The following is a 27,051-nucleotide window of genomic DNA, read 5'->3' on the forward strand; positions in this document are numbered from 1 at the left end:
GCGTTCATTAGAGCAGAGTTAAGTTTTCTTAAATTTTTGCTGCATTCCTTAATAGTACCTTCTAGTAATTCCACATTTTTCTTAGTTAAATTTACTGCGGATTTTGTATGCTCTATAATGTTTTTGATATTCATGTTGAGTTTTATCGTTTCGAGTAATTTTAGAAAAAACAATATTTATGAAATATTTTTACAGATTTTATATCTGACAATAAACAAGCAACTAATTAGATGTACATTAAACGAACATTAAATTTCGTTTGTAATTGTCTATATTTCACAACGTTGAATATTGACACAATACACTTTAAAATTTGCTGCAATGTAACTTGTCTGCAACACCTTTCTACTTGAAAGATAAAGAGTGAATAACATGCATGTCGAAATTGCATCTCATATATAGATTTCAATTGCACCGCAGAACCCAATAATTAAAGCTCAGTAATTCAGAAACACATTATCTACAATAACAACAAATTATAAAGCATGTGTATTTAAACTACAGGTTAATTAGAATGAAGTGATAATATTAATTTAAAACTTTACCTAATAATTACCACAATTGATAGTTTATCCCGGAGTTTCACGAAACTTAGAAAACTTAAAGAATGTACATTGTTTATAATGATATTGATTATTATTGATTGATTGATTGATTGACTATCAGTATAATATTAATATTAATATTAATTATTAATTAATTAATATTAATTAATATTAATATTAATAATTAATATTATTATTAATTAATATTAATTAATATTAATCAATAAATAAATTTCTTATTATATGGTAATATTGGTTTTCTTGCTTTGAAGCTTCAATTACCCTTCACTTCTTTCAACTGATATTGGATAAATATCAAGTTTTCCTTTCTCAAATTATCAATTGGATATAGCACCGAGGTACATTGACCAGATAAGTGATCATCAAAGAGAAGGCATTGAATTAGGCATTTACCGCATACGTGTGTATTTGAAAACTGACTGGCGTATATTGTAGTACTTATTAATCTAACTTAAGTGGAGTTATAATATAAATTTAAATATCAATATTTTAGCACCCAACCAATTCGAACTCAATCCTTCTAAATTAAACTTTTACATATCATTAACAGACACAACGCCATCTATTGAGATGAAAAATCACTGCCAATATCCATAGTGAGTAAAAATCTTGAAAAGCTATTTCACAATATAAGGTAATATTATGTAATGAGCTTTTTAATTTAATTATTAACAACTCCACATATTATGCAATTCGTTAGGAAAAAGTCTATGACGTCATCCAAAAAATCCAAGATGGCGGCGAATGTAAAAATCGGAAGCCCCTTTAAAAATACATGGGATTTTGGCGCAGAACCCGCATAGCTATACTACTTACGCCCATATGGAATGGGGAAGACCAATAACTGTCTGAAGGTCTGCAGATACCCTGTTGGATAAGTTGCTCAAATTCTTTCGGTGCAAGAGTCAACTTCTGGGGTGGTAGAGGACGCACCTTTGAGAAGATAGGGGAACCAGTAGTGTTAATGTGGCGCTGCTCATTGTGCTTCATTGGTTTAGAGAGACTACATTCGGTAGTAATCTGGCTGAACTTTTGGAGGAGTGCATGAACTCGAGAGTCAGTAATGTCCGCACCAGTATCAACAAGATAACTGCGCCTGCTGAGAGTGTCATAAATTGGCCGTCGCCAGGACCCCCTGCGGACCTAGTTTTTTTTTTAGGTAGGCGCGAATTTAAACGGGAGCGTACATCTGGTAGCTTTTTCGCCGAATCTACAATGGTACCAACAAATGCTTCGGTCCATAGGCTGTCCTGATGACCTGTTGCTCGATCGCCCTTTTCGGGCGATAGACCGCGAGCGAACTCGCGACCTGCTGCCCGAACGCTGAGCGTCCAGCGTCGGCCTCATTTCCGCCATGCAGGCCACAAGAGTAGCGATTTCGTACTTCAGCGCGCCTATTTCTTCTGAAGGCTGCTGAACGGCCGCTATTGTGGGACGCGCGTGCATCTCATACAAATTATTAGCCGCAGCGGCCAGTGCCTCCAAAGAATCGGAGACGCACGCGAGGATCGCCTGGGTGCTCTCCGGAAGTCGTCGAAGCCAGAGCGACTCCAGCAAGTCGTCGTCAATCTTGCTCCCACTGAATTGCCTCATTTCGCGAAGCAATTTGCTGGGGGTTCGGTCGCCCAACGTCAAACATGCCAGGCCTGCCTGACAGGCGCTTAATTAGCCCCGTTTTGAGTACATTGTGGGTGGCCGTTTTGACAATGTCTGTCACAAGGAGAATGGTCTCCTCATGCAGGCCTACAATGGCGTAGTTAAACTTGGTCGCGTCCGTTGTGATCCGGACATCTGGAATTGCGCCTCCAGATGGACGAACCACAGCTTCGGGTTCCTTCGCCAAAAAGGAGGCGCACTGCATGGGCGGTCACTTGAGGGTCCGATGGCCTGCCGCGTCTTTGTTGTCCAGAGACATGACAATAGCTAAGTTAAGCAATGCGAGATGAGTCGAGAGCGGGAGGGGAAGCTTGAAGCGCAGGACAAAAATAAAAAACTCGCCACGAGAACGGAACTCCAACGACGAATTTTAAAAAAAATATCGTCGCCGTCTCTTGCGGCGAGTGTATGTTTATTGTATGAAAATTCTTATGATAATAATAAGTATGAACATCGAATAATAAGCATGGAACCTGCGACTTGACTGCAGTCTTCGGCGGATTTCTTGGATTTGCTTGTTTTGATCGCCTTGTGAATTTTCCCTGCGGTAGCTTGCACTGACAGCGTTTTTTGAGGTTAAGGCTCCTGCGCGTGCCATTGATCCTTGACGGCGGCTCCGACTCCCTGCGGCGACATTGTTGAAGTCAGCTTCCGCTTCTTAGAGGCTGGCGGCTCAAGGGACTGATCAATTATTTCAGCACTAGACAATTGGCAGCGGCAATCCAAAAGAAATTTTCTCACTCGCTGTCGCGGTAAGTGCTGATGGGGGCAGGCGGGGACCGTGACTATTGTTTTGTTGCTCCCACATAGAAATTAACAAAAATGCGAGCAGTTCGGACGGGCCGTGGAATGTCTCTTGCTCCTCAGCTAGAAAATACAATAAGCCTCCAAAGCAGTCTCGTGATTTGTAGATAAGGCCGGGAGCTAGGTTTCACGGGTCACAGTCGTCCCCGACCCTGCCTAGGGTCTGATACCAGCTTAATCCGTAAAAAGATAATCACCAACAGTATCACGTGACGAATACCACAGCAGCTCCCGAAAGACTCACAACACTTGAACTGACAAACTCCACAGCTAATCGTACAACGCGAAAATGCTCTGGAAAACAACAAACGGCAATCTCAACGTTGTAATCTCAAATCTCAGCTCGACCGACCGTTTCACTGCGAAACTGATGCTTTCTGTCACGCGATTTCACGCTAAACTGTTTTGCACTTTTCTACCCGCTTTTCAGTCAAAACTCTTCGCGGCCAGTGGAATTTTTCTTCTGGGTTGGGAACAATTGCCGTCGCCGTGCTCGAACGCCTCAAAACCGATTTCCAATTGAAATTCCTTTTTGTGCGGTGCGCGCGCGGTTTCCCCTGCTGCGCCACAATTCTCCCAGGCTTCCTTCTGTGAAGTTGCTTCTCCATTTGACAGAGTTCTTGGTAGATCTCTACGCGTGCCCGCCTTCTTTGAGAATGCATCACTACTCGGTATACAGCATTCTTCCATTCCGTTGCTAGATTACATTCATCGCCAAATCAACCGTTCCGACTTTTCTTGCGACTGGGGCGAAGTATGTTTGCGGCCGTGTCAATGATAACTTTCTTCAGGTGGTTGTGAAGATCATTTGTTGGTGCTTCATCTCCAGGACATCTCTTGGCGGCAGTTATTGCGGCATCCATTTCCCCCTTATAGGTGTTATGGAGGGCTGTGTTGTGAATGGATCAGTATTCACTCTCACCTGATTGTGAGAGGGGATTGTAGGTGGTGTTGTAATTCGAACCCGGAGCACTATGCCAACGAGATAGAAACTCTATATTGGGCTCCCTATATGTTGTGACATTCATCAAGGCTGTGAGTTGGAATCATTCAATCAGCACGTGGTCAATTAGGTTGAAGATGGTCCCATCTGGAGATGTCCACGTGTGTTTGTGGACCGCTTTCCGCGCAAACCAGGTACTTCCAATAACCATTTCGTGCGATACTGCAAACTGAATAATCCGCAGTCCGTTATTATTGGTATCTATATGTAAGCTATGGGAGCCAACGTATCTCCTGAATACGGGCTCCGTCCCTACGTGACTGTTGAAATCTCCAAGTGTGGGATAGGCTTCGAGGGTCCGTTCAACTGCCTCGTAGAAGGTATCCTTCTCTGACTATGAAATCTCCTCTATAGAGGGGTGACCGTTTATGAGGCAAATATATCTAAATTTGTCTCTTAGACGCAGAGTACATAGCCTTTCGCTTATGTTTTCAAATTCGATAACAGCAGGTTTCATTTTTTGGCTGATTAAGAAACCTACTCCGAGCACATGTGGCGCGGAACTTTCCACTCACTTTAGAACTCGCCACGAGGGTGGAGAATTAGCGGTGAGAACGAGCCGTTGGTTGGGACAGAAGGGACCGCATGGAAATAAGCCGGTCTCTTCTGTCGCAACCACCGGGAGACACACGCGGCTTCTCTCACGGCCCATCGAATAAAACCTTTCACCGTTCACCGTAATAAAGTTTCTATGTTGAATAATAATGATAATTCTGTTATAAAATTTCTAAATTGAATAACAACAATAATAATGTTATAAAGTAGCGTTAATTAATATTAAGAACATGAAATGTGGAAAATGAATATAACGGAATATATTGAAAACCCATTTTTACAAAAGTGACAGTAAGTAACGCTAAAGTGGTGACCCCGATAGAAACTACAGAAGAAGGAAAGGATCGCAGTGTTTTCCCAAAATCTCGGTCTACAGTCCGGTGCGCGTAGCACATTCATCGAATTTGCACTCTTCTCGCCCGAAAACGAGTCGAGTGCTGCGTCGCTACAACGTCTGGGATTGTATGAAAACATTTCGCTCAGCCATCGCATAGCGAACTAATCGCCCAGTGCACCCAGGCAGAGCCACGCAACAGGTACAGGAGTAGTCGCGGCAACGATCAGCAATAGCCCAAGGATCTCAAGTTCAAGCCTCCGCCCCGGTGAAAGGAATCACCAGCGACTGCCGATCGCATTCACGCCAGCCCGAGTGGGGACTCAACCGATCGCAGGAGCTGTCGGGCGGACATCCGCCCAACCTAAGCAGCGGCAGGGGTCATCTCTTTGTACCCGTCGCAACGGTCCGGCCGAAAAGCATCAGCAGCAGCGAGCACAACAACAACAATTGCAGCAGCAGCGAGCCCAACAACAGCATTTACAGCAGCAGCAAGTGCAACAACAGCGGCAGCAGCATTCACAACGAAAACCAGCTGATTTCAACAACGGAAATTTTAAATTTTGTTAAATTTTATTGTTTATTAATTATTAAATTTTATAATAATTGGCAATAATAAAAGTAATATCCGCTGCAAGAGACGGCGTCGAAGCATTTACATTCACCGCGGGTTCTTCATCCTTTTGGCGTGTTCCTCCGTAATTTCGGTCTGCGCTTAAGAGCGTCCGCTTCGGGTTGTTGTTATCCACTCTGTTCATGCGGTCATTGGTGGGTGCGCCCTGCCGTTTCGGAACAAATTCACCGCGTTTTCATTACAAACTCGTCGCGTTTTCATTGCAAACTCCTACTTTTTGTTACTCAAGATGTCGTTCGACAGCAAAGACGCGGCAGGCCCATCGGACCCGCAAGTGACCGCCCTCGCCGTACGTGTTCCTCCGTTTTGGCGGCGGAACCCGGAGCTGTGGTTCGTACATTTGGAAGCGCAGTTCCAAATGTCCGGCATCACATCGGACGCGACCCGCTTCAACTAAGCGGTGGAGGCAATTGGGTGGGAGCAAGATTGGCGATGACCTGATCAAGTCGCTCTGGCTGCGACGGCTCCCGGAGGGCACCCAGGCGATCCTAGCTTGCGTCTCCGGTTCCTTGGAAGAAATGGCAGCGACGGCCGACCAGGTGTAGGAGGTGTACGTATGTCTAACCATAGCGGCCGTTCAACCACCGTCGAGGTGAGCGACTTAAGGCGCGAGATAGCCGCTTTAACAGCCAGTGTGGCTGAGATGCAGGCGATGTTGGGCGCTCAGCGTTCGGGCGCCAGATCGCGAGCTCGCTCACGGTCTGCCACTCGAAAAGGGCGTTCGAGTAGCAGGTCGTCAGGACAGCCTGCGGGCAAAGGTATTTGCTGGTACCATCTTAGATTCGGCGATAAAGCGACAAGATGTACGCTACCGTGTAAATTCGCGCCTACCGCAAAAAAATAGGTCCGCGGGGGGTCTTGGCGACGGCCACCTAGAGCGCAGTGCCACGTCGCCTAACTATTTTCGACCCTCTCAGCAGGCGCAACTACCTCATCGATACTGGTGCGGAGGTTTCGGTTCTTCCCGTACCTCGGCAACATTAACTTTTTCCACAAGCGCTCAAACTGGCGGCAGCAAATTCATCATCATCAACGGCGCAACAACCGGTATCCGGTCTAGGCCTGCCTTAATAAGGAACTCCAGACATCCCGGTTTTGCGCCGAGGTCCACCAATTCGATATCCCTAAAAGCTGTCTGGCGTCCTGGCCCACGCCATCGCTCCATCTTAGGCAGGGTCTGCCTCGTCTTCTTTTCCTACCATAGATATTGCCCTTATAGACTTTCCGGGTGGGATCATCTTCATCCATACGGATTAAGTGACCCGCCCACCGTAACCTATTGAGCCGGATTTTATCCACAACCGGACGGTCATGGTATCGCTCATAGATTTCGTCATTGTGTAGGCTACGGAATCGTCCATCCTCATGTAGGGGGCCAAAAATTCTTCGGAGGATTCTTCTCTCGAACCGCCAAGAGTTCGCAATTTTTCTTGCTAAGAACCCAAGTTTCCGAGGAATACATGAGGACTGGCAAGATCATAGTCTTGTACAGTAAGAGCTTTGACCCTATGGTGAGGCGTTTCGAGCGGAACAGTCTTTGTAAGCTGAAGTAGGCTCTGTTGGCTGACAACAACCGTGCGCGGATTTCATCATCGTAGTTGTTATCGGTTGTGATTTTCGACCCTAGATAGGAGAAATTGTCAACGGTCTCAAAGTTGTATTCCCCTATCCTTATTCTTGTTCGTGCTTGTGTTTGACCAGTGCGGTTTGATGTTGTTGGTTGATTCGTCTTCGGCAGCAAATTCCTCCCGCATAAGCACATACGGGTATAGGCAAGTGGACATGAGTCTTGGCTTGCGTAAGACGTTTTCGTGGCGTTTCATGCTGGCGGATGTCAGCTTCCCCATATTAGGCGCAGACTTCTTGTGTCACTATGGGTTGCTGGTGGACTTGCTAAAAAAAGTCCCTTATGGACCTCACGAACAACATTAATCCGTCGGGTCAAATGGTATCTCACACTGACAATAACCTTCCCGTTCTTTTGGAAGACATCACCGACTCTCGTGTTCGGCCACTCCTCCAAAAGTTCAGCCAGATTACTACCGAGTGTAGTCTCTCAAGACCAGTGAAGCATAATGTGCAGCACCACATTAACACTACTGGTTCCCCGATCTTCTCGAAGGTGCGTCCTCTACCACCCCAGAAACTGGCTATTGCGCGGAAAGAATTTGAACAACTTGTTCAACAGGGTATCTGCAGGCCCTCAAACAGCTGTTGGTCTTCCCCATTACAAATGGTACCTAAGCCTAATGGCGAATGGCGCCCCTGTGGGGATTACAGAAAGCTAAATGCACAGGCTGTTCCTGACCGATATCCAATTCCACTCATCCACGACTTTGCGCATCATCTCGCGAATTGCCGCATCTTTTCGACCTTGGACTTAGCCAAGGCTTACCACCAAATCCCAGTAGCTCCTGAAGACATTCCAAAGACGACAATATGCACACCCTTTGGACTCTTCGAGTTCACCCGAATGACTTTCGGATTGTGCAATGCGGTGCAAACCTTTCAAAGGTTCATTCACTCAGTCCTGCGAAACCTCGATTTCTGTTTCGTATATTTGGATGATGTTTTGGTCGGTTCTTCCACTGAGTCTGAGCACTTAGCCTATCTCCAGTGCATTTTTCAACGTCTCCTTGAGGCCGGTTTAGTCCTAAACGTTGAGAAATGCAAATTCCTTCAAAAACAGGTGAGATTCCTCGGCCACTCCATTTCCCCTGAAGGAATACAGCCCGACCCAGACAAGGTGCAAACAATTACAAGCTTCCCGCGTCCGAAGACAGTGAGGGAGTTGAGGAGGTTCTTGGGCATGCTAAACTTCTACCGTCGTTTCCTGCCCAAGGCCGCCCATCACCAGTCCGTTTTGAACGCGTACTTGTCTGACCCCAAAAAAAAAGACACACGAGAGATTGTGTGGTCTGAAGAGGCTGTCTGCGCGTTCGATAAATCCCGACAGCAACTGGCTGATGCTACACTTTTGGCATTTCCTCTGCAAGATGCACCCCTAGCCGTTTTTGTTGATGCCTCTGACATCGCAGTAGGTGCTGCCCTTCACCAAAAGGTGGATCAAGTTTGGCAGCCGTTGAGCTTCTTCTCGAAACAGTTGAATCCCGAACTGCTCGCCGCGTACTTGAGCATCAAATACTTCCGTTTCTCCCTAGAAGGCAGGCCGTTCACAGTGTTCACGGACCATAAGCCTCTCACGTATGCTTTGAAACAAAAGCCCGACAAAGCGTCCCCTCGTCAGCTTCGACACCTGAGCTTTATAAGCCAGTTTACGTCAGACATCCAGCACGTGTCCGGCAAGGACAACATAGTTGCTGATGCTTTGTCTCGTGTTTCCGAGGTTAACGTCCCCGTCTCACTCGATTTCTCGGCTATTGCCAAGGCGCAGGAGGATGACGCAGCACTTCAGAGCCTCAAATCCAACCCCAAATACAAATTTCGGGAGTTACCCATCTTCAGCTCAAACCTCTCGCTCTGCTGCGAAGACTCGGAAAAGGGATCTCGGCCATACATTCCGGCCACATTTCGCAAGGAAGTGTTCCACGCAGTTCACGACTTGGCGCATCCCGGCATCAGGACAACAAATCGGTTAGTCACCGGAAAATACTTCTGGCCCTCCATGAACAAGGATATCAATTCCTGGGCCAGAGGATGCATCGCATGCCAGAAGTGTAAAGTCTCCAAGCATGTAAGGAAAGAAGTGGGCTCATTCCCCCGCACTACCAAGCGTTTCCACACGATACACCTCGACATAATAGGGCCTTTGCGAGACTCGGACGGTTACAAGTATTGCCTCACAATCATCACAGGTTCACGCGGTGGCCTGAGGCAATACCTCTGAAAGACATTACAGCGCAATCTTGTGCCGAAATCCTCTGCCGAGACTGGATACCTCGCTTTGGCGTCCCTGCAGTGGCCATCACTGACCAGGGAATGCAATTTGAATCCACCCTTTTCTCGGAGTTAAACGCCAGCGGACTGCAGCATACCACCCGCAATCCCATGGAATGCTAGAACGCTGGCACTGGACGCTGAAAGCCCCCATTATGGCACGCGACGACCCGTCCTGGACTCAAGTCTTGCCTCTCGTCCTACTCGGCCTACGTACAACCCGCCGAGAGGAATTTGCTGCCAGCCCCGCGTAGCTGGTATACGGGGAGAACCCAAGACTCCCAAGCGATCCGGTCTTCGATAATAGATCGGGTCTCACGGAGTCGGGGTTGGTGCGGCTGCTGAGGGACAATCTCCGACGCATCAAAGCCCAACCACCCACTCCACACTCGCGCACACCTGCCTGTTCGCCCAAGGAACTGGACACTTGCACGCACGTTCTGGTCAGGACGGATGCCGTCCGGAAGCCGCTACAGCCTCCATATGAGGGCCCGTACCGCGTTCTCGAGCGGGGAGAACATTTCTTCCAGCTCGAGATCGGGGGACACAAAAAGGCGGTCTCTTTGTCCAGACTGAAACCCGTGTGCGCCCCGAAGCTGCGTCATGTCCGCTTTGTGGTTTAACGGAGAACGGAGTTCCGGGATCGGTCGCCGAAACCCCCTAGGTTTCGTCTGGGGGCGGAGTGATGTGGCGCGCCAGGATCCGCAGCATTCGAAATTTATTTCGAAATAAAGTTTCTAAGTTGAATAATAATGATAATTCTGTTATAAAATTTCTAAATTGAATAACAACAATAATAATGTTATAAAGTAGCGTTAATTAATATTAGGAACATGAAATGTGGAAAATGAATATAACGGAATATATTGAAAACCCATTTTTACAAAAGTGACAGTAAGTAACGCTAAACACATGATTTACTGAATGGCCACTATAATATACTATATGGTGTAATGGGTCTTCTCTCTTCTTTCTTGTGTCTGTCCATCGCATCTCCTGCAACGCTGTTACATCAGCCCTATATTGGGATAGGTTGGTACAATCTGTCCCGTTTGAAGGCACGGGAGACTTGCCTTCATCCTTTTCCGTCTGCAGCTTTTCGTTAAGAATGAGCTCCCAGCGGTCAGCACGTGGAGGTGGAGATAGTTTTGGTATTCTAGGGTTAATGGAGACATTGTGATCGTTATGGATCATCCGCACGTCAAAGTGGGCTTTGATCACACCTTGCTTGGATACGTTATGGATAATCACAGTGTTGGGACAGCAATTACAATACTGCGAGAAAAAAATCGACCGATGATTTCGTCTAGGGCAGAGCTAACGCACCAGACGCTGCCTCAATTTTGTCCTGGGAGCAGCGTGACTGAAAGTGGCGACAGGTGGTAATCAATCCAGTTATATGTAACCGCAAACCCAATAGGAGTGCAAATTATATTGAAGTCCGTAGGGTGGTCTAAATTAGGCCGAAGTGAATTTTTTTGTTTGAGTGTAAAGAGAGGATTGAGTCCCGATTCACTTGATAACGGAGCAAACCACTTGGAAAGCAACTTACTTCCGCTCCTATGGTCCACGTACCCCTCTTTTTAGGTTAAACACACAAGTTACTTACGAAATTGACTGACGATTTCGTCCAGGGCAGAGGCCAATCAACAGACGCTGCCTCACCTCTGCCCGGCAGTAATATATGAATGGAGCGACTACCACCTGTCGCACATTGAGCTACACTGCTCGCCTGGTATAGGTCAAGTTTTCGGCCATACCCCGAAGGAGTGGCATACTGGAGCTTGGAAACGCGTTGACGAAAGTTTGTATTAATGGACAAAGCATTGAAGTCGTTGATTAATTTGTATAACTTGATAGCGCTGTTTCTGCTGACAACGGCAGCGAACCTGATGCTGTTTGACACATTAATAACGCTTGTTCTTTTGTTGTTTTGTCTGAAATCTGGAAATGTACGAGTAGTTACCTCAACGTCAAGTCGACATTGCTCTTTACATTGAAGGTGACTTTCACTGCTACTCGTACTCTCGAAGGCGTCGTTAAAAAGAATGTCGAGTATTATAGCACGTTGCACGAAGAACTTCGCCGGCGCTCGGGCCAGATGCTTGTGGATGCATTGATTAGAAAGCGAAAGTAGCAGTAGATATGCTTAACAGCGAGCTACAACTCTACTTCTGGCTGTGCCATTCAATGGAATTCATTGTCCCAGAGGGAGCTACTAGCTAGCGACCCCAGGTACACGTGCGGCAGAACAATGGAGGAGTGCAAGCTTCTCGAGAAAGAGAGGAGGGAAGGAAGCAAAAGCAAGTTTCAGTAGACTGGTGTCAATTGGTTCTAAGTGCGGCGAATGTGCCAGTAATAGCACAATATGAATATTTAGGGTATACATATAGAATAAATATTATTGGGTGCAGGCATAATGTATTTTATATTGCCTGTACCATAGTTGTAGACATATTCTTATCTTAAGATAATAACAGGACCCTGTTCGAAGAACGCATCTTGTTTTGTAACATGTGTGAACGGGCCTGATAATAAAAATGGTACAAGCATAATGTTATCATATTTATATTGCTTGTACCCTATTTCGTAAGAAATGTGTGTTCATTAATGAAGACACTTTGACCTGCGCATTGTAAAATGCAATATGGACATGTGCGCGACACATGATAAAGATAGGATAATGTTTACAAGATAGGTTACTTTGTAAGAAATATTGTAAGTAGTCTTTAGTCTAAATTTGGAATTTAAATAAAATGGTCATACGATCCTTCCCAAACGGACTCAAAGTGAATTTTATTTTAATTTGCCCACTTAGGGAACGACCGTAACTATAATATTATATATTTAACGAAAGCAACATATTCAAATTTTAAAATAATCTCAAATATAACCTGTTAAAAAAATAATGTATTTTTAGCAGAAAAAAGCTCTTTTTAAATGTAAATATCGCCGGAGGAAGTAGGAAGGTCATCAAGTTTATAGTCATCACCTCCTTCAAAAACTGATGGTGCCTCAATCAGAAGTAAGGTTTGAATTTTACACTTTATTGATACGCTTATTGGTAGGGTAGTTTTCGTCCCGCGGGGCTGAATAGTTTGATTTGCTTATTTTGCCGAACTGACTTTAATAAATGACATATAGAGGGCAAAGGGGATAAAGAGGTAATTACAATCCGAAAAAAAATTTTCGGTAGAGATTGTGGAGGGAAATGCAGATAAGTCAAAACAGTGAACAGTGAACTAGTGAAAGGAACAAGGTGAGGAATTTTCAGTAATGAAATGATTTGCAAATGCAAATGAGCAAAAATCATCACAGCCAATTAATAGTATTTTAACAACATTTTGATCGATTCAGATAGGGAGAGACTAAGGTCGATAAGATATGCATTGGCAATCACGGAAGTAATATGTATATTAAGCATGTAGGTGAAGAGACAACTGTTGAAATATTATAATGTGGTAATTTGTTAGTGTGTTTGTCCTTGCTGGGTTTTTGTGAGCTTTGTAGGTAATGTTAGTGTAGAATAATCAATAAAAGGTTGAACTAAATAACACATTAAATGGCTATATTCGTTCAAGCTTTAATTTGTCCTCGTAGTTTTGTTGTAAGTGAAAAGCTAACGAAATAGTCCATGAAGGTATCAAATGCTTAAATTGCCATCACGAACCGTAACCTTCCATCTTAACTACTTCGTTCATCGTCAATCAACCAAATCCAATTTCCTAAATATCTTTGAAGACACGATGATTTCTGCCCCCGAACCTAAGCTCATATTCATATATCAATATAATTCTGAACTATCATGCATGGCATGAAATCATTCCTATTATTTGGGTTGAAAAGATTTATTATCCTCGAACATTAACCCCGCATGGTATGTCAAATATATGAGTGCCTAAGGCAGAATACATTGTCCTAGTTTTTCAAATGGGATCATTCACCAATGGCAAAGTAGATATGCTTGAACCTTAGAACCAATTGTATGAATCCCTAACTTTCGGGTATTATGATGTGAATATTGTAAAGATGGAATTTCCGAGAGTGGCATTGGTTGAGAGATTTCCCGTAGAGATTGAATAGTTAGCGAAAAAATACAATTTTTCAAAGCCTTGATCACTCCTCACGCGCCAACTCAATATATATATATATGTATATATATAATTAAAAAAGCCCACGAACCCTTTTGCTGCCCAACCTGGTCGGTTGGGGGCTGGATGGGCTGAAGGCAACATCCAAGGACCCGCATCACAGCGATTATGCGTTTCAATGCAAAGTGTGTGCGACCATACGAGAATGTATTGCTACATCCCCGATAGTCACAAACACTTCAAGCAGTGACATAGATTTTAAATTAAAGACCGTACGAATCGAGGCTGAAGCCCAGTAGGCCAGACTATTACCGGACAGGACCCGGACTATAGCACATGTTGCAAGGATTTCCACTTTTTGTATCTCCATGTATAGCTCGGCCCTTAGATCGATTTTTCGGGACTAATCCCATCGTTGAAATTACCACTGTTTGTTGTCTCCAACTCTGCTTCATATCGTTTTCTTGCTGTTGATCAACAGTGATCCGGTCCAACGGTATAGCAACATCGATTATGAAACACGCTCGTTCTTCCTTGACAAGCAGAACTAGATCGGGACTGTTGTGATTGTCACTGTGGTCAGTGGCAATAGTATGATCCCACAGTGGTTTGGCCGATCATTTTCCAAGATTCTCTGCGGAGTATACTTATAATTAGGATGGTAGGTTGCCACTAAGTTATACTTCAACGCAAGGTTTTGATGGAGAATATTGCAGACGGAGTTATGACGATTGGTGTACTCTCGGTACGACTCAACATCCTGAATGCAGATGTTATGTGCTGACCATCCAGCACCTTTTCACAGTTGCATAACCTACAACTGGGGTTGATGATTGAGGACTCATGAAGTATACATGTACGTTTGTAGCTTTTTGTTGGGAGCGAAGCATCCTGAATTAAAATTAGGAATGCTTCGATCAACAAATTTTTTATATGGCTTCCGAGTTTCCACGTGTTTTCCAGGAACAATTGTTTTTATGCGACATTTCTCCAAACCCACTTGCATGCCAATATCCCTGCTCACCTGAACGCCTGATTGATATCTCTCCTGATGTTTGCGAGGATACCGATAGCTTCGTTCTGTAATTCTTCACCATTGTTTTCAGGAGAAGGACCACATTCGGGTTGTTTTTGTATAAGCGTAACACTTGTAGTAATCACGAATGCGATATGGAGTCAAAGGCTGATTTATAGTAGTTGTAGGCTCTCGAGATATTTCGATTTTGGTTGACAGCCTGTTTTACAGCTACCGTATCGATTACAGCCTCGGGAGTTTTTGCGCATCTCTTTTACCCCTCAGTTATCAATTTATGAACATCAAAATGTTTTGAGATGTTCGCGCACAAAACTGAAGTGAAGATCTTGTAGATGGTAGGAAGGCAACTAATTGGTCGACATTTTGAAGGACGGTAGGCACCGTGTTCATTGGAGATGAGGAAAAGTTATCCCCTTAGTGAAAAATTGTGGAACTAATTTTGAATCGGCAATAATCTGTTTAAAATGACTGCCGATACCCTGTGAGTTTTCTTGAATCGCTTCAGCTAGAAGTTGCGAATCTTATCAACTCAATTACTTGACTTATCAAGGGCTGCTTCTGCGTCCACTTCGGTTATACCAGACATGTTCATTTTGGGGATGGTCCCATATGAAGACATCTAAATTGAAACGGCTGCGTTCGCTCCAAACACTTCTCCAGAAGTCTTCTTCCTGATCCAGATGGAGATTATTTTCCCGCTCTGAGTTTGTGAGGCTTTTATGAAATCTTCTTTGGTTCTGAAGCTCTTTTGAACAAGGTGTTAACTGCCCTTCGCTGAAAGCTCTTTTGATACCTACGGATGCGATTGGAGCATACCGCAAGTTTCTGCTTCAGCAACTCGAGAATTTGTCCGCAACATATCTATGCACTCTTGGTGATGGATTTTCAAGAAGCGATTGCGTAACACGGCCAATATCCTTTCTAGACGTTCGGCTTTTTTGCTGAGTCGAAATACCCAGAACGGTAAAGTCCTTCTACGCATAATTCTGTTTTTCGCTCCAAGATGTTGTTGAGACGAATAACCGTAGCGGCCGAAACGTAGACCAGACTCTGTAGCAGTAATCTCGCTAGCCAAACGATTCTGTCAACGGGAGCATTGATGTTGGTAAGGAAGTAAATTTTAATTTCGGGATCTGTGGTCTAGCGTGTGGGAGAATCCCAGCATACTCTGTGAATGCCTCATTATAAATTGGGTTGACATCCCCAGCCACTAAGCTTCTCCTGATTGCCTTGTATGTGGAGTATTCGAGTTGCTCCTTTGTTCAGTTCGCTAAGTTGCCTAGTTGGTAGGGCAACTGGATTATTTTTCACTATCACCCGGTATTGATTGACTACGTTCTGCTCCGGAACATGACTCAGTTCCGGAAATTGGGTTATGAACCCGCCCCGCCCCTGGTGGTTGCCGGCATAATCGCGCGGAGAACCGCTCTAATGTTGTTGAACTACTCCTCACCGTATTGGGTAATGTCTTCATGCGCCTGGGGTCCCATCAAAATAATTTGAAATATTATCCCCAATTCCTTGCCCACGAGTAGTGAGGAAACAATCAGCCTTACAACAGAGCCCTAATGTTGCAAGGCTTGCATGGTTACCTACAAAAGTAGAGAAGGTATTTAGAGAGTAGCCGCTGGAATAGCAGCGTAACGTCAGTGCAATTCATTCAATAGGCGCAGTCGATTCCTTTACCCCGGATTACGAATTCGTTAAGGAGGTTTACTCTTCCCGAAAGAAGGAAAGGGTTTAGGAAGACAAACTCATAGGGAAACGTTCTGCTTGTCCGCGGCTACTTACCAACAAGATCAACCACTGCGAGGCAACCATTGCAAGACAGCTCAAGATTAGCTGTCGCAAACCATTCGAGAGTCGAATGTGGACGTGTTGGTACTCTATGTACTTTACCGGAAGGTAAGATAGTGCTACATGGGTGAGAGAATCATTACCGGAAATAAGATAGTGCTACATGGTGAGAGACTATCTAGAAACGCGCCGATATGGGCTTGCGGACGGCATGTCATTCAAGAAATAATTGCATTCCCGGGAGTCGGTTTTGTAAGGGCAAAAATCAACGGCGTCCATATCTATAGCTGTTTTGCTTCTCCTAGTGCAACATTAGGGCAACATGAGGAGATGCTAGACGATTTTCTGTTGGATGCTAGAGGCCTCCGCCCCAAAATCATTGCCAGCGATTTCAAAGTGTGGGCCTTAGACTGGTGAAGTCGAGCGACGAACACCAGGGGCCAAATGCTGCTTGAAACCTTCGCGGAGCTGGACATCGTCAATGTTGTATGCGTGCTCACCTTCCGAGGCTTTGGAAGAAGGTTACGACCCGAAGGGAACGGCGCTGGAAAAAGTGAACCGACTATTTCAGCTGTATATCAGGGTAACTAAGGCATGCGATTCTACAATGCCGCGACGGAACTTCCAACACAGTACGAAACCAAACTACTGATGGAAACATTGCGCTGTTGAGAGCATCGTATGTGCGAGCGAGGAGGCTTAGGCAAGGAACAAGAGGGGAGCCAGAATATCCGCAGTTGCGAAAAGAATATTGCCATCTTCGAAGTAGCCTTAAGAAGGCTATACGGGAAAGTAAGCGGAATTGCTACAAGCAGTTGTGTCTTGAGACAAATACAAACCCGTAGCACCCTGCTGACAAGGGTGTAATGAACAAGATTTGTGGACAAAAATCACGCCAAGCGACGTCCCCGCTACTCTTGTTCAAAATAATCACAATCTTTTTCCTCCTGTTCCTGGTCTGCCTCGTCTTCTTTTTCTATCATAGATATTGCCCTTATAGACTTTCCGAGCATTCGATCAACCTTATCCATACGGATTAAGTGACCCGCCCACCGTAACCTATTGAGTCGGATTTTGTCCACAACCTGACGGCCATGGTATCGCTCATAGGTTTCGTCTTTATATAGGCTACGGAATCGTCCATCCTCATGTTGGGGGCCAGAAATTCTTCGGAGGATTCTTCTTTCGAACGCGGCTAATGAGTTCGCAATTCTTGTTGCTAAGAACCCAAGTCTGCGAGGAATACATGAGGACTGGCAAGATCATTATCTTGTACAGTAAGAGCTTTGACTCTAGGGTGAGACGTTTCGAGCGGAACAGTTTTTGTAAGCTGAAATAGGCCTCTGTTGTCTGCCAACAACCGTGCGCGGATTTCATCATCGTAGCTGTTATCGGTTGTGATTTTCGATCCTAGATAGGAGAAATTATCAACGGTCTCAAAGTTGTAGTCTCCTATCTTTATTCTTCCCGGTTGACCAGTGCGGTTTGATGTTGTTGGTTGGTTGTTTTTCGGTGCTGACATTGCCACCATACTTTTTATCTTGCCTTCATTGATGTGCATCCCCTTGTCGTAGATCGTTGTTGATGTCGAATGGTCTCGAGAGTGATCCTGCTGCTTTTATCTGACCTCGCACATTAGTTAGGGTCAACCTAGTCAGTCTCATTAATTTCGTCGGGATACCGAATTCTCTCATGGCCGTGCACAGTTTTATGTTATAGCCGGCTTTATGGCGGGAATATGGACATCAGTTTCCATGGGTCATCGACTACCCATGGAATCTGATGTCCATATTCCAACAGTTTTGCCATGGCTTGCTTCAGAGAGACAATCTGATCTGTCGCTGATTTGCTTGAAGCCTCTTTGGTATGGGTCAATGGTGTTCTGAGATAGGGGGCTATCCAGCCTAGCAAGATGGAGGAGAATATCTTATCTTGGTATAGTTGGTCGCCTCTATATTTAACCAATTCGGCTGTAATTCCATTAGTCCCTGGTGACTTATTATTAAGCGGTGAATTGCACGGAATGTTTCTTATATACTTGGTGGTGGCAGTATTTGTCCGTCGTCTTCAGTTGGCGGGACCTCCAATTCGCCAATGTTCTGGTTGTTTAGTAGTTCATCAAAGTACTCAACCCATTGCTCCAATATGCCCATTCTATCGGAAATCAGATTTCCCTCTTTATCTCGGCAGGATGAACATCGAGGTGCGTAAGACTTCATCCTGCTGGCTTGTTGGTAAAACTTGGGCGCGTGGTGCGATTGCTACCCTGTACTTTTCGAGTTCACAGACCTGTTGGTTCTCCCAGGGTTCCTTCTTCCGTCTGTGGAGTCGCTTCTCCGTTCAACGGAGTTCTTGGTAGAAATCTGTGCGTGTCGGCTTTCTTTGAGAATGCAACAATACTTGGTATGCAGTATTCTTCCATTCCGTTGCTAGCTTACATTCATCGTCAAACCAGCTGTTCTGATTTATCTTGCGGCTGGGGCCAAGTATGTTTGCGGCCGTATCAATACAACGTTCTTCAAGTAGTTGTAAAGATCATATGTTGACGCTTCATCTCCAGGACATCTGTTAGCTGGGGTTATTGCGGCATCCACTTCCCCCTTAGGTGTTACGGAGGGCTGGGATATGAATGGCTTCAGTATTCACTCTCACTTGATTGTCAGAGGGGATTGTAGGTGGTGTGGTAATTCGGGCTCGGAGCATTATGCCAACGAGATAGTGGTCCGAGTCTATATTGGCCCCTATATGTTCTTACGTTCACCAAGGCTGAAAGGTGGCCGCGTTCGATCGGCAGGTGGTCAATTTGGTTGAAAATGGTCCCGTCTGGAGGGGCTCACATATGTTTGTGGACCGTTTTCCGCGCAGATCAGGTACTTCCAACAACTATTTCGTGCGATGCAGCTAACTGAATAATCCGCAGTCCTTTATCATTGGTAACCCTATGTAAGCTATGGGAGCCGACGTATCGTCTGAATACGGGCTCCGTCCCTGCTTGACTGTCGAAATTTCTAAGTGTGATTTTGATATCATACCTGGGGCGGGCTTCGAGCGTCCGTTCAACTGCCTCGTAGAAGGTATCCTTCTCCGACTCTGCAGTTTTCTCTGTAGAGTTATGATCGTTTATGAGGCTTATATTTCTAAATTTGCCTCTCAAACGCAGAGTACATAGTCATAGTCATAAGGTTCGTCGTTTTGAAATCTATCCTGTCTGAGGCTCCTTCCGTGGCTTCGTAGCTCTGGTTTTCCGTGTAGAGTTTCCAGCCCTACCCAACCCCCAACCTGGTGACCCAGTTGGTACGTTTTATCCCGTTTTTAGAGGCGAAAAACTCGCCTTCGTCCTTCTCCGTCTGCAGTTTTTCATGAGGAAAGAACTCCCAGCAATCACCACGTAGAGGTGGAGATGGGGTTTGGTAGTAGAGCTGTTGGTATTGGTTCAGCAGGTGCTTCCCAGGTTTTATGCTCCATCGTAGGTATCAATACACGTTTCGACCTGGGACCTATATTACTTTTTGACCGCTCAATCATGTTTTGTGTGAAAAATTGAAAATGAGGAGATGCGCTATAAATGGTTGTTACAGTTATCAAGGCAAAAGAGGAAGCACTTTGAGGTTCTTTCGTTTGGATGAATGAGACAATTTGCGAAGAGTAGAGAAAACTATGTGAAAAGTGAAGGGAGATCAACTTTGAAAACGTCATGTGTGTTCAAAACATGTTTTGCAAGACCATTATAAATATAAGACATACTTCTAGAGACTTTGAAAAGCAAAAGACGGTTAAAGGACGACGCCGTTCCGAGTCAGTATTTCCGGCAGCAGGGTAATGAAAGCCATACACCCAAAAGAGTACAACTGAGGAGACAAAAAAGTTGGTACAAGATGCTGTATCATCTTTTCAGATGTAAGATGTTATTCAATTCGAAGAAGATATTTAAAAAATAGAAAAAGGCTAGACGTTTTCATCAAAAATAAAGGGATGATTCATCAGACGCTACCTGGTCAGCAGGTATTGTTTTCTGTTTATATTTATTCGTCATGCCTACTTCTTGGACGAAAGAGTCTAGCCTTTTTTCCCGTTTTTTTTTCATTGGGTGGTTTCCCATGAACGAAGGGTCTGCACATAACAAGCGGCACATCAAGTTGCTGTGCACTTAATGCAGTGCACCATTAAATTGATGGTGGGCTTAGCACTGCCCAAATCCACAACAAAATAAATCCAAATTTAACTTCCGATAATTGTATTAAGGGCAAGAAGATATTGCAAGCGAAGTAGAAAGTATTTCACCTGTTCAAGACGTTAATGTTCAAACAGCGTAAGTTAACAGGTTGCAAAGATAAAAATTAATCATGGAATCGTCAAATCTGTGCTGCAACTGGTATTAAAATCAAGGGAAGACATTAAAGAACGACTCTGGGTGCGGGGAGGGGAGGTGTCAAAAGATAACGAGATGAAGGTCAGAAATATTTTGAGTATGCCAATGTTAGTGATGGCCAACGACTGGCACCAAAACGAAAAATTATTAAGACTATTTATTAATTTTATGTGTTCACACTAAGCTTATGTTCTTTGTTGAACCTAAACTGATTGATTGATTTCATTATCAATGAATTTTACAAATTTTTTTCATAAGTGAATGCAGCATTTGATTTACTAACAATAACTTTTAGTGATGATTTTATTTTTGGTCGCAAATTAACAGATCTATGGTCATACTTTTCTACCGATTTTCATAGATATGGACTTTATTCATAGATTGAAATGTTACTCACAAATCTTAATTCATAACTGTCCTGAAACCATAATAGTTCCAGAGATACAAGGTGTTCATTAAATTTCGCTACATATTGTATCGATCCAAGTGACGTCGTCAAGAGTTTGACGTTTCGTATTGATATTACCTTGTCTAGTCTGTGTATACTGACTTCTGTGAATTGCACGAGAACAGTTGAGTAAAGTGCGGAGCGGAGGAAGCGGAGGAAAACAAAATCAAAAATTCAAAGATTCAATTCTAGGACTTTGTGACACAATTTAATCGAAATTGTGTTCGATATACAGTTTTTGATGTTTAGATTTCGCAAGAAAAAGAGACCCAATCTTTTGTAGGAACGTTGCGGAATTTGTATCTTTTCTTGGAAACTGAGGGGGAGATTTCATTCAGCCGGTCGAGTGCTGAAACTTTTCAACTTTAACATTTCCTGGTGTTTGCGATGAGTTTCCAATAACATCGCAATTGATGGCTTGAACCACTTGATACGTGTCAAGTATATCGTAAGGATCGGAACAGGGGAAAATGCAGGAGGAGGATTACACGGAAATATTTTAATTATTCCGGAAAAAAAAATTTGTTTTGAAAATCACAAAGCGATAGAAATGAGACACGGAACGCTTCTTTTCCGGATTTATAGACAATTTTGATTAACATACAAATTGATAATATCCTTAAAGTGGAACTTCTCGTTAGAGAATTCGCGTGTACCTTTTCTTTTGTTTTGTTCTAAATATCTCTTTTTGTTTTTCCTTCCTTTCTCTCTCTATCTTTCTCTTTATTATGATTACACAATGCAATATAAAAACAAGTCGGGAAACCGGAAGCTCGACGCTGAAGGTGTATTTCTTTTATAAAGCCATTTGAGTGTGCATTTGCCCCATTCGAACCTAGCACGTAATATATGCATATTATGTGAGAATACTTTCGCGTGATATTGACTTTCGAAGTCTTGAATTTGCAAAGAAGCGACAACCTTGAGTTATTATGACTTTGTTAGTAACAGTGCGATTTCCACCAATGGTAGGATTATGCTCTATGCTGTAGCCTACTTTGCTGAAAAATTTCGTGGTTCTAGGATGAATTTAAAAGGGGTTTCGCGGCCAATTACTAAAATTATTAGCTTTATTTGAATAGATACTGGCATGAAGGGTATTTCGGAGCCTAGGGACTACATAGTGACAGCCTTGTGATTTTTGTCTGGTTTTTCGGTTGAGTAGTTTCTGAGAATGGCTCCGTTAAAAAATTGATCACTTTCGATTCCCCGCATTCCCCACCTTTCGAAGAAATGTCAAAACTAAGCCCGGCTTCGGAAGGTACTAACTGAGACCTTTCATTTGATACTAACACATGACTACATTTGGTAAAAAAAAATGTACTTTTCCGTTTTGCATATATGGGGACTCCAAGTTAAATTCGTTATATAATGATGTAACTTACTGTATGCGTGAGCGTTCACAGTTCCCACCTTTTCACCAAATTTGGTGTCAACTGCTATAAGCGCCTGCGAGAAAAATGCGTGTGATAAACACACAGACGGATAGACAGAGGGTAAACCGATTTTAATAAGGTTTTGTTTTACATAAAACCTTAACAAGTCGGAATACCAGAAGCTGGTCGCGTGGAGTAGAAAGGTTTTGTGTTCATCGTGTATGAGTAATTTCCTATGCACGTTTGTCCATTCGTAAATAACTAAAAATTCAAAATATTCCCTGCTATACGTATTTCTAAACTCCAAATCTGCCGTCCGCATGTGTTCACTTTATATGATGTTGACGTCATATATGGCTTAGACTGCAATACATTTACGCGAAATACAAAATGTTGACCTTTCATAACTTTGTTAATAGCAGTTGGATTTCCTTCAAACTTTCCATAATTATATTATTACTTATTATGGTGCCAGGATAAACTTAACAGGGGGTTTCGAGAAAACATCTAAAATGTAGTAATAAACCATTATTAGCTTTATTTGAGGAGATATCAGAATAGAATGTATGTTAAGGCCTAAATGCATCATCGTGAAATTTGTCAGATTTTTCGGCTTGATAGGTTCAGTTTCACTTCTCGGGGCACACATTTTGAACACTCACTCCTCTACGTTTCATATACTATCAGAATCGGAAAGTATTAATAGAGCACTTTCATTTAATATCCTGCATGATCATATTCCGTGCATGGATACGACTGCTTGAAATTTTGTCTTGTCCTTATATATGACATTATTATTTAGTTACCGCTAAGTAATTACCTCTGCCTAATTTATTTATTTTCTTAATTCCAAACACTCTGCGCCATTATGACGTAATGTAACCATTTGATTCACACAGTTCAATTCATATTACAGTTAGAAGTCGTTTTTAGTGAAATATTAAATAATATTAAATATTTGATTCTTTTTCTTATATTGCTTATTATTATTAGACCTCGTTTGTGAAATTGCTGAAAACAAAGCCTGATTTAAATCGGTTTACTGTCCGTCTGTTTGCTGTCTTGATTGTTACTTTCCGGTATTAGTTTTGAAATTAGTTGTAAAGGGGAGTGGGAGAGCTGGAAGGCGAGCACTTGTCTAACGGCGGCATTCTCAGAAATTGAGCAGTCGAAAAATTTGAAAAAATCACGAAACTTCCCATGTACGGTCCTTAGAGCTCAAAAGCCCTCCATACAAATACCTGCTCAAATAAAGTTAATAATAGTATATTATTAAATTTTTTGAAAATTTTTTGGAAACCTCTCCCTCAGTTCATCCTAGAATCATGAATCTCTCCAGTAATATAAGCTATGATCATGTTACTGCCAAGTTTGATGCTCGTGGTATTACAGGTCTGCACACAAATATAGGAAAAACACAAAACCTTTCATACTTGAACCGTTCAGCTTCCAGTTGCCTGGATTTTTCTGTTAGTCTCTCTAAAATATTGAGTAAAAGTTGAGCCAAGAGGAACGTTCAAAATAAACTGAAAAGTAGCGTTTGGGAGTGCTACCAACTTGAAGACTGACCAATTTAACAAACAATTTCGCCGTAAAGTATGCAATATTTCATTTCCTAACTCATAAAAAGTTATGAACTTAAACTTTTGAGTGTTAAGTTTCTTGGAAAGAAACGTTCATTGTTCATAATTTGCATAACTTTACCGTCAAGTTCTCAAAGCCAAAGTCAAGGTTACGTTTCGCAATTCTCGGGACGTTGGCTTTAATGGATATTTAATGTGGGTTTCCCCATTATGAATAGCTACTTACTCCTTCTTCCGGTCATCATATCCCCGCGGTTGTACTCGTTTCTTCAAAGCAGGGACTATCTTTAAATTTGCGTCCCCTGGCTCACCAACTCTATCGCACTGTTGGTGTGAAGGCAAGGCTGCATTGCCATCACATGCTTTAGAATAGCCGACAGTCGTACCCTTTGTAACACTTACTCGTAAAGTATTCTGGCCGACAGTTTTTTGCCGAACACCACGGCTAACCGCAAACACTTGGTCGACCGAAAATTGCTTTTGAAAATTCGCGAATTTGAAACGGTCGACGCGGCGGATGTTCACAGCGTGACTACGCGGGATAACCAAAGAAGCGTTGGGAACTGATGAGTCTACCAAGGATACCTGCTTCCGCAACGGATGCTGATTCGTTGAGATCCGGCGGCAATTTGACGACATAGCGAAGGAGAGCTAAACTCCGGCACAAATCACTTCAAGGACATTAGGCACCACAAACCAACCCCCGAATTGTTCAATTGATTTCGTACGAATCGGTGGGACGTGTAAAGATTCTATTTCCAATCAGCTATGAGAGCCTTCGCTGAAACTAATATATCACGCGAATAATTCAGAATCGAAGGCGATTGTGACTTTTGTCGTTCTGTCGGAGGTTCCCACGCCGCCGTGGTTCGTGGATACTAACTACGGAGGAAGAAACGAGCGATACAGGAGTATATAACACCTCAGAGCACGACGTTCATTGCCCTCGTCACAGGAAAGAACAAATCGAGAATGAATGGCTCGAAGCAATCTACGTGCTACCTATTCCAAGTGTTCCTCCGAAACGGCAGTCGTTGTTTATCGCAAGGCTTCTATGTTACTTAAATTTCTATGCTGATTGGCGATACCTTCATACATATTTGTATGTTACTCCTCCACTCTTCGAATCAGAAGACCTGCACTATTTCCTCGCGACCGTGGTTCCGATAAAAAAGAAAAAAGAATGAAATGTTACCTGATATGAACAATATGAGATTAATTGTTGACTATTACACTCGCTGACTGCGCGTTGATTTTATTATAAAACATTACGTAACTATGCTTGAAAAACAAAAATAGCCAGACATATCGAGTTCCTGGGAACCAATCCTAGAGGGAGTTTCAAAACTGCCACGCAAGCTTTGATCCCAACCAAACATTGGAAGCTTCAGATACTAGTAAATTATCTATATTATCCCATGCCATTGCTGGGAATTATCTATTTTAGCATTAAAATGTATGTTTTTTTTTTAAATTTTTCCATTTTTTTCTTCAATTTAAGTTAAGTTCAAAAGAAAATGTTTAGGGAGTGGTGATCTGCATTAATTTAATCATGAAACAAGTCGGGAAACCGGAAGCTTGACGCTTCAGGTATAAAAGGTTTTGTGTTTCCCTATGTGAGGAGCATAACGTAGTTCTCTATTGGCTTATAGCATTGACCCGACATATTGAAATCTCTCAGTTCTGGGCAGGTTACTGCCATTGTCAGAACTGAGCGATTTAAATATCTCGAAGGGCAGGTTACTACCATTGCCAGAACTCAGCGATTTAAATATCCCGAGTCAATGCTATCAGCCAATGGAGAGCTGGGTAATGAAATTGTTTCACGTATTAATGCAACCTGGATGAAGTGGCATTTCTCAACTGGTCTTCTTTGTGATCGACGTATCAGCGCACGTCCCAAATCTAAAATTTACTGCAATGTCGTCCGTCTACCGCTCTCTATAGTTCTGAGTGTCGGCCGACTATAAAGGACAATGAACGGCGTCTTGCGGTAATGGGAACGAAGATGTTGTATTGCACTGGTGGCGTGACACGTTTTGATTATGTACGTCTGAAATGAGAATATCCGCGATCGATATGGGTTTGCACCGATCGTGGAAAAACTACAAGAGAGGCGTTTTCGATGGTGTGGTCACGTAATTCACGGTAACGAGAATTCAACAACCAGTATTGGTCAGAACATCGAAGTCAATGGTAAGCAACCAAAAAGCCGACCAAAACAATGGTCGCATGGTACACTGGATGGGGATTTGAAGGTCTCGCGATTACATCCTGATCAGGCATTTGATAAAATAAAATGACGAAACCGATCACGACGAGCCGACCCCGCTTGTGAACTGAAGGCTGAACAAAAAGAAGAAGATGTGAGGAGCGATGAACCTGACAGTTCCGTGTCACATAGTTAAAAATTCTATTGGCATCTATTTTTTAGAAAGTCATTTAAATAAATCATTTGCTCGGAAAGCCCTGTACTGAAATAGTCAACCTCATACGCTTCACACTCTGAGTTTAATATTATTAGCAAATGCCAACAATTTAACCAACATCAAATATAAAAAAGGGCTAAGGAGAATTAGATTCTTCTTGAATGGAATTTTAATATTTCACTCGAATTTCAATTATTCTCGTTAATTATGACGTCAGCATCTTATTTGTATGGCTTAGGATGCTGTTAATTAGCACGAAATTGATAAGTTTGAACTGCTATAACTTTCCCAATAATAGTTGGATTTTCATGAAACTTGGCATGTGTATGCATGAGGCTGTCCTCTATGTCGGTGCGAAATTTAGTACACTTAGGAGTAACTTAAGGGGAGTTTTTTAGTCAATTTCTAAAAGCTCTAGATAACTCTCTGTTCACGCTATCAAAAGCTTTCTCGAAATCGATGAAGAGCAGACA

At 43.2% G+C, this 27,051-nt stretch overlaps 2 protein-coding genes across 2 annotated transcripts in view; one reads left to right on the forward strand and one right to left on the reverse strand.

The window, feature by feature from the left end:
• Positions 1–27,051, forward strand: part of LOC119646422 — a 145,329-nt gene that overhangs the window by 35,003 nt on the left and 83,275 nt on the right. The gene's annotated exons all lie outside the window — the stretch shown is intronic.
• LOC119646424 lies at positions 23,939–25,072 on the reverse strand. Its single transcript, XM_038046869.1, has 2 exons — positions 24,376–25,072; positions 23,939–24,045 (listed from the first exon to the last, which is right to left on the reverse strand). Exons 1-2 carry the CDS (start codon positions 24,786–24,788, stop codon positions 24,009–24,011), a joined length of 450 nt encoding a protein of 149 aa, XP_037902797.1. The 5' UTR covers positions 24,789–25,072; the 3' UTR covers positions 23,939–24,008.

Source organism: Hermetia illucens, chromosome 1 (genome assembly GCF_905115235.1).
Source record: "Hermetia illucens chromosome 1, iHerIll2.2.curated.20191125, whole genome shotgun sequence".
Classification (NCBI taxonomy): Eukaryota; Metazoa; Arthropoda; class Insecta; order Diptera; family Stratiomyidae; genus Hermetia; species Hermetia illucens.